At 39.9% G+C, this 8583-nt stretch overlaps 1 protein-coding gene across 1 annotated transcript in view; it reads left to right on the forward strand.

Moving 5' to 3' along the window:
* Nucleotides 1-8061, forward strand: part of trpm5 (transient receptor potential cation channel, subfamily M, member 5) — a 39744-nt gene extending 31683 nt beyond the window's left edge. Inside the window, exons 8-21 of the mRNA XM_037694506.1 lie at nucleotides 291-414; nucleotides 633-778; nucleotides 1662-1774; nucleotides 1885-1986; nucleotides 3187-3445; nucleotides 4318-4436; nucleotides 4708-4840; nucleotides 4951-5125; nucleotides 5904-6072; nucleotides 6208-6386; nucleotides 6579-6711; nucleotides 7491-7563; nucleotides 7677-7767; nucleotides 7874-8061. Of these exons, the coding sequence (XP_037550434.1) occupies nucleotides 291-414; nucleotides 633-778; nucleotides 1662-1774; nucleotides 1885-1986; nucleotides 3187-3445; nucleotides 4318-4436; nucleotides 4708-4840; nucleotides 4951-5125; nucleotides 5904-6072; nucleotides 6208-6386; nucleotides 6579-6711; nucleotides 7491-7563; nucleotides 7677-7767; nucleotides 7874-8019 (1962 nt within the window). The 3' untranslated portion in view covers nucleotides 8020-8061. The remainder of the gene's footprint in view (nucleotides 1-290; nucleotides 415-632; nucleotides 779-1661; nucleotides 1775-1884; nucleotides 1987-3186; nucleotides 3446-4317; nucleotides 4437-4707; nucleotides 4841-4950; nucleotides 5126-5903; nucleotides 6073-6207; nucleotides 6387-6578; nucleotides 6712-7490; nucleotides 7564-7676; nucleotides 7768-7873) is intronic.
* Nucleotides 8062-8583: the final 522 nt, after the last annotated feature.

The following is an 8583-nucleotide window of genomic DNA, read 5'->3' on the forward strand; positions in this document are numbered from 1 at the left end:
ATATATATATATATATATATATATATATACATATATATTGATATGTGTGTGTGTGTATCACCATGAAGGCTCAAATATTTATTTGAAGTTATATGTCATGTGACAAGAAAGCTCACCCTGCACCTACAGAGACAGTTTATGCAATTTTTTTGTGGAATTGCAGTTATGAAAGTGTATCCGAAGCACTGTGTACAATAATTGAGATTCAAAAGATGACACGCTTCAAAACTCTAGACTACAGCTCTCTTCCAGAGCCATTTCTTGGATCCAGATTTCTTTTAATCCTTCAGGGCCCTGAGGCAGTCGCAGCAGCGCTGGCAGGCTGTAAGATTCTAAAGGAGATGGCGCGCCTGGAATCTGAGGCTGAGTCTGCACGCAGTATGAAGGAGGCCAAGTATGAGCAGTTTGCCCTTGGTGAGTACATAAACTGTGCCATGATAAGAGCTGACAATGTGGTTATAGGAACCAAAGGTCAAGCGTAGCCTCAATTACCACGAACCAACAATATCTGAGAAACACGCAAACAGTCCTGGTGTGAGGAAGTAAAAAGTGAATATGAAAGTGAGAAAAGTCTTCAGAATGCAATAAAAAATGAGTGGCTGGCCCTGTGCTGACTGTTCTCATTGTGTCAGATGTCTTCGGAGAATGTTACTCCAACAGCGAAGACAGGGCTTATGCTTTGTTAGTGAGAAGAACTCACTGCTGGAGCAAATCTACGGTTCTCAACTTGGCAACCGAGGCAGATGCTAAATCCTTCTTTGCACACGATGGAGTCCAGGTAATGAGACATGTTCATGCTTCTTTGGTTTTCATTTGTCAGATTCTTTTTTTTTCTTCTTTTCAGTCTTGTCAAGTGGTCAAAAATGCTGCAACATCCCAAAACGTATTCATTTTGACCTCTTCTGTGCTGCAGTTCTTTCATAAAGAATGTTCCCACTGCAATGCTCGCCATTAGAGCCTTTAATCAATGCACTTTTTTTTCCCCTACATATCCCTCCAAGACATGTCCTTGTCATTAGAAAGTCATCAGCGAGAGTCAATTGGTATTCAGTCAGCAGGGAAAGTTGGCACACACCAACTAACATCTTTTATTTAAAGCATGCAGATAGAATAATAACATCTTTGTAATCAGAATCTGTTCATCTCGATCCAGTGCGGGTGCATCATTTGAAAAATTGTCCAGATTTCCCCGCTCTGTTGGGGTGGACAGGTTCATAACGAAGCATCAGGTGCCGCTTCACGTAAGAAGCCTTGAGACAAACAGCTGTCAGCAGCTGCAGGTTAGGAAATGGTTGACTTGTTTTATTGAAACAGAGGGAGGGGGCTGTTTTATTTGTTGTCTTTGTTATATAACTGTTCACACGCACCTTCTAAGAATAAAGTCTGTAAGGTGAAAACATTCTAAGACCTATGGTGCCGCCTTGTGGTGAACTTTATTCCCACAATTGAGTCAGCCCTCAGGTGTGAAAAACTTTCCATCCATCCATTATCTTTACCCGCTTCTTCCTTTTCGGGTCGTGGGGGTCACTGGTGCACATGTCCAGCAGTCACAGTGTGAGAGGCGGGGGACACCCTGGACAGGTCTCCAGTCCATCACAGGGACACATAGAGACAAACAACAGTTCAAAGCAAGATCACCCTAAAGTCCACTTTCACCACAGGCTCTCCTCACAAAGATCTGGTGGGGAGCTATGACGACAGACACGGCCATCTCCAAACTGGTGGTGTCTTTCTTCTGTCCACCACTCATCTGGACAAACCTCATTAAGTTCAGGTAGCAAGTCTTTTTTGTTTGTTTAGTCCTTATTTTAACTCACTAATCATCTGGAGCAGTAAGTGCTGAGTCTTCTTGTCGAGTGCTCTGACACCCTCTTTTTGTGTCAGTGACGAGGAACTGGACAATCGGGATGCTAACAAGCAGTTTGTGGAGCTGGACAGTCTGGACACAGAAAAGGCGTTACTGCTAACGGATGATGACGACCCTTTGTGAGTTTGAGTCCACGGCTGTTATTTAAAGGTCATTAGCTGCTGGGAGTGAAAGCTTGGCCTAAGATTAAGCTACAGTGATGATAAGCCTAATTGAAATTTCTATTTAGTGGTAAATTTCAAGCCGTTATTGTTTTTTATGACCTGCTGCAGAAAAGCAAAGATGGACAGTAATAGTTTTGGACACATCTGTGAGTCTACTTGTGTGTTTGTGTCTGTTAGCAAAATATCTCAAAAACCATGGCACATGTTTTAATGCAACTCACAGGAATTAAGCACTAGATGTGCATCCACACATGATTAACACTTGAAACCAACCCAATTCAAAATGGCCGTCACAATCAACAACGTTCAAAGAACACGAAGGCCACTACGACTCAGTCATACAGATTCGGAGATAAAATTTGGTGTGGTAGAAGCTAATTTTGTTAAACAAAACACATTCTCGATGCTAACAGACTGAATTTGTTTATTTAAAAATTTAAAGTTAACTTTGTCTGTTAGCAAAATATTTAATGACTAAATGCAAAATGCTAATCTTGGTTTGGTAGTAGCTGAGTGTCTTTAACAACACATATATTGTAGTCTGCAAGATCTTTGCTTAGACCTTTGGCATTAACTGTTGAGGCCAATTCTGTGTATGTGTTAGCAAAATATCTGGGGATTTTAATAGAACTTGCAGAAGGTGTTTAATGAATGTACATCTACAGCTGATTTTTGGAGTAAATACAGTTCAAGATGGCCGCCACAGTTAATGAACATTAGCCAGCACAAATATTACTATAGCTCAGCAAGTTTTACAAATATTGCAGTAAAACTGAGCATGGTAGTAGCTGATAGTTATTCACAGTAAATACTCTGAGCCTGCCATCCTGTAATAATGTGCGATCGTACGTATTATGTTCAAGGTTACGCCAAAATGCAGCAACTTCATCATTTCTCAATATAAGAGGGTCTGAGTCTAAAACTTTCTTCTTCTTACATCAAATCCTTACATTAAATACTTGTATAAACAACATGCTATTAAAAAATAATTGTCAAAAGGTAAATTAGTATTGTAATACATCATGTAAACTGAACTTTATTGTTTGATAAATAACATTCTAAGACAAAATGTATCGGGTAAAGAGGACGTCTGGCTTTGTTTTATTTTTGAAATCAAGAGGTTTCTTAAAAAGTTTTTGATTCTTTGTTTTCCAGGGATGCTCTACCTGGTAGTCCAGAAACTCAGAGCTGTGCCACCGTCTGGTGGCGCTTCCTGATCCGCCGCTGGCGTCGCTTTTGGAGCGCGCCCGTCACCGTGTTCCTCGGCAACGTCATCATGTACTTCGCCTTCCTCTGTCTCTTCACCTACGTGCTCCTGATAGACTTCCGCCCACCACCGCCTTTTGGCCCGGGGGCTCCTGAGATAATGCTTTACTTCTGGGTCTTTACCTTGGTGTTGGAAGAAATTCGACAGGTGAAGATGAGAAATAATTCCATCTCAATGGGTTCCTAATGTGTCTGGTTTTTTTTAATTGTCAAACAAGCTTTAAGTTTGCCCAATTTATTTATTTCATATTTTTGTTCAAAACACATTTATCTGTGCAGGCAGCTTTGTAAAGCAGCAGCTCTTTGATTAGATACAGCAGCTTTCTGTCCTGACGAGTCAGACACGTCTGAGCAGGCGATGATGTGATTCGCTAGAGTGAACCCGTTCTCTCCGGGGATTTAAGGATTCATCTCTCTGCATTACTCGCCCTCCATGAGCCAGGTCAAATAAGTCTGATCCCGTATTGCGGTGATCCAGTTGAGCCCTGCTCCCCAGAGGCATGGAGAACCCATACGAGGCAGGCCTTCACTGCTCTTCCTTATTTTTGCTATTTCTAAGTGCAGCAACCAGTGTGTGCAGCACAAGTTACCAGTGGAATTTGCACAAAACCAATCTAGCCCCTGAGACTTATCCATCTATCAAGTTATCTGTCTCTCGCTTTTTGAAAGCACCCTATATCCTCAGCTTGACGTCAAGCAGGCAGCATGAAGAGAACAGGCAATTGTTCTTAATGCACTTACATGTGGCTTGTTCAAACCACAGTAGACAGCTCGACCTTAGATTCTCTGCATAACGGATGTTTCACAGAGCTGAGAATCTGAGGCCTTCCCAGTGTCTTGAAAGCATCTAGGCAGAGTACCAACTGATTCCCTTTTGGTCTCTGCAAGTGTGTCTGAAATGGGGTCAGATGCATCACTTCAAGAGGGCACATGGAAAAGGACTTTAAAAACCATTCATGTTTTCTGAGTTATGGAAAAATGTATATTCATTACATTAAAGTAAAAACTTTTGTTTGACAGAGCTTCTTCACTGATGAAGAGATAAACATCCTGAAGAAGTTTAAACTTTATGTAGAGGACAACTGGAACAAGTGTGACATGGTGGCAATCTCACTCTTCGTTGTCGGGGTTTCCTGCAGGTATTTGTTTCTTTTAAATACAGCATCGGCCATTTCTGTAGACGCTCTGCTATTGTGGTAATTTACTGTTATACAGTGTTAAAATTAAGTTTTGAATAATTTCATTATGAAAATATTCTAATGCATGAATCCAGTTAATTCAAACTTTAAAATGAATTGGACGGAATCTGAACTACTGATTTTTTGTATAGAACCCTGATGTTAACTAATGATAAATGGTAGGGATTATGAAACCACACAGGACAATAAAAGAATATTATCCATTTTTCAGAATGGTGAAAAACACCTATGAGGCAGGACGGACTGTTCTGGCAATAGATTTCATGGTATTTACTCTACGTCTGATCCACATTTTTGCCATTCATAAGCAGCTGGGCCCTAAGATCATCATCGTGGAAAGAATGGTGACCAAATGCTTCTTCAAAGAGCTTTTATATTTTAAGACTTCAAGTCAAAAATAAAGACGGTGTAAAATTTGTGGAGCTAATAAGAGACAACTATTTCTGTCTTACAGATGAAAGATGTTTTCTTCTTCCTCTTTTTTCTGAGTGTGTGGCTCATTGCGTATGGCGTTGCCACCCAAGCTCTTCTCCATCCCAATGACCCAAGGATTGACTGGGTGTTTCGCCGAGCCTTATACCGACCTTATCTGCACATTTTTGGTCAAATCCCATTGGAGGAGATAGATGGTAAACTGTGGTAATTCCATCTTGGAAGCAATATATAATTCAGCCTGATGTATATTGGGTAAAAGTACCTGGTACTTATTTGGTATGAAACAGAAATGTACCTGGTACTTTGTTAGCACCTATCACTTAACTGGCACAGTTGGGAACATACCTGGTTCTTGCCTAAAATGTACCAGGCACTGAACTGGTAAGATACTTAATTTATACAGAGTATGTCCCTGATAATCACTTGATACATACTGCATATGCACCTGCTACTTATTTGATATGCAGGTAGTGCTTAGCTAGTTTGTACCTGGCATTTAGTATGTACTTGACACCTTCGAGATAAGTAGGCACATGACCTTGTAAGTACCTGGTACATACTTAATTTGTACCAGGTAACAAGTCACTTTAAAATAAAGCCTGTTTTTTGTAAGTACCAGGTACAAACCCTGGAACTTACCTGTTATGTACTGGGTACATACTTGGCACATGCATGGTAAATACCAGGCAAATCCTATAGGTAAATGTCACGTAAGCACTGGGTACATATGAAGTACATACAAGGTAAGTCTGGCATGATCCCCATAAGTACCTTGTACATAAGAAGTATATACCAGTACCAGGTGTATACCCTGTACATACCAAGTACATAGTGGGCTGTATTATGCATTGCCATCCTGTTAATTTAATAAGGTATTTATTAGGATAAGGCATGACTTTGTTTTCCTCTTAAAGGTCTTGAACATTTTCCAATCCTTTTTTCTTTTTTGCCTTCTTGTGAAATGAACCCCAGCTGCCAGAATGCCTGAGATGAACTGCACCAATGACTCAGAGGAAATTGTCATGGGACTACGGCCGCCATGTCCCAACATCTATGCCAACTGGCTGGTCATTCTGCTGCTTGTTATCTTCCTTCTTGTCACCAATGTCTTGCTGCTCAATCTCCTCATTGCCATGTTCAGGTTAGTAAGGAGCTGACAATCCAGAAAACCATTCATGTGATTATTTCTGGTCTAAATCAATAAAGTATGCTGCTTGTTTATGAATTAAAGACAATTAAAGCACTATTGATTTGTGTCCTTTGCCCCAATTTGCAGCTACACCTTTCAGGTAGTTCAGGGTAATACAGATATCTTCTGGAAGTTCCAAAGATACAACCTAATTGTGGAATACTACAGTCGTCCAGCACTTGCTCCTCCATTCATCATTATCAGCCATCTTTCTCAGCTCTTTCTCAGCCTGGTAAAAAGACCTGAGTCCAAGCAGGAGCATCTTGGTATGAAACTTCTACAACCATGCTTCCATTAGGGACTTTAAAACCATTCCCTGCTGCTTGTATCAGTGAAATACTTCAAAAGCTGTCTAGTTTTCTATGTGCCTTTCCTTTTATCTTCATATATTTCTTTTTGAGTATTTCTCTGCCTCTGTGTGTGTGTGCTTATGCAATACTGTTTTTGTGTGTTGTCAGAGAGGGAGCTGCCAGCAGGACTGGACCAGAGACTCATAACATGGGAGACGGTGCAGAAAGAGAATTACCTGGCAAAACTGGAGCGCCAGCACTGGGAGAGCAGTGAGGAGAGGCTCAAGAGTACCTCATCAAAGTAATTACTTCACAGTTCTACAAAACATCTGTGAACTTTTATTTACTTATACTATTTTTGCTGTCAGTTTTTCTCCTTTGTAACACTAAGGCCAACCAATGTCTTCCGTTAAGCTCATGAATAATCAATAAGAACAACATTTAAGGGTGCCAATGCAGCTACTTCGCAAAATTCCAAAATCAGCCTTGTAGTGATCTAAGCAAACAAAATGCCCAAGTTTGGTGTACAAACTGTATAAGAAGCATGATAAGTGTAAAGGTAAAATCAATGTTAAAGCTACTTATTATAGTCACCATAGTAACCACACAGCTGAGTCTATCACTCCCTGACAACAGCACACATGGGGAAAAAATGATAGAAACAGACTGAAACATAATCTTCAAAATTGAAATGAAAACTCAAAATTGAACCTCCACATTTCTTTAACTGTGAGCAGCAGAATAATATTTTAGACCCACATGCAACATTTCATCTTTCTATAGCATTTTATGTAGAACATCTGACAAGTTTAATGATCTCGTTCACTCATCTAAAGAACAACTTATCGTGACCAATTGAAGCCAAAACAATGACTGGGCTTTCTCACTCGTTTCACCAAAATCCTTGTTTTTATTATAAATTATATTGTAGTTTTGTTGCAAATTATGTCTATACTGAATACCATACTATTTTTAATTGAATTGCAACATTTTGATGAATTATAGGAACCAAACATAATAGTCAGGTTGCTTCAATGTTTAGAAGTTGGACTTGAACAGGGTTTTTTTCTCTGTTTGTAGAGTTCAAAGCTTGCTGAAGATCGTTAGTGGATTTAAGGACCAAGAGAAACGACTGACGTCCATGGAAGCTCAGGTAGACAAGTAACATTTATCAATAGTTGTATTTTTTTTTCTTTTTTTTTCAAATGTGTAGTACTTACTTTTACAAACTATATAACCTGAAATTGTTTTTAACCACCTGTTCAGGTCAGATACTGTGGGGAGGTGCTGTCCTGGATGGCAGAATGCTTTGCCAACAGCACACTTAAATGCGGAAAAGAAGTCCCAAGAGCTCCAAGTGAGTCAAAAGTCAGAAACTAGAAAGACTTAACTCATAAATGTTAGTTCTGTGACAACATGTACAATCACTGCTTGGTGTATGGTAATGCTGCATGAACTTTTAGCCTCTCTAACAGAGAGCAAGGCAGCTGGCGCCGTGGACACATCCCAGAGTCATCCCGAGAAGGAAGCCAAACAAGACCAGGGAGAAGCCAAACCTGCTCACTCAGGATATGGAGCCAACAAGAAATTTCCTTACATTGATGAATAAAAAGAAACACTAACCTGTAACACAAAGGCACATAATGATACAAACACCGCGACACAATCATAGTTTCTCTGGTCCTTGGACTTACATTTTCATCTTCAAATGTCAGTGGTGTCCCTTTTCTTAAACTGATTAAAGCAGGGGTTCTTAACTTTGTGAGTTCAGGGACCCCTTACATGGAAGAAAAGGTTTCAGGGACCCCCTCATGTTTATAAATGATTTTCTTCAATTTGTCTTTTTAATGCAAGGGAATATTTGTGTGACATAAATACTTGAGACCAGGGCTTAATTTATAAACTGGTCGATGCCAGAATGCAAATAACAGACAAGCTGGCATGGGGGGCGGGGGTGTTCTGGGGTTCCTTCCCCAGAAAATTTTGAATAGATGCGATTTCCTGCATTTTGGTGTATTTTAACGAGTTGTTAAACATCTACGTTTATCTACATTTGTAAACCACTTCTGTCAACTATCCTAGCTGCTATTTTGACAAATTAGTGCTGTTCTTTTGATACATAATGTGAATAATACACATCAAACATTCATCTCATTGCATTTTTAATAAATAA

The sequence above is a fragment of the Nematolebias whitei genome, chromosome 2 (assembly GCF_014905685.2).
Source record: "Nematolebias whitei isolate Nwh7 chromosome 2, NemWhi1, whole genome shotgun sequence".
Classification (NCBI taxonomy): domain Eukaryota; kingdom Metazoa; phylum Chordata; class Actinopteri; order Cyprinodontiformes; family Rivulidae; genus Nematolebias; species Nematolebias whitei.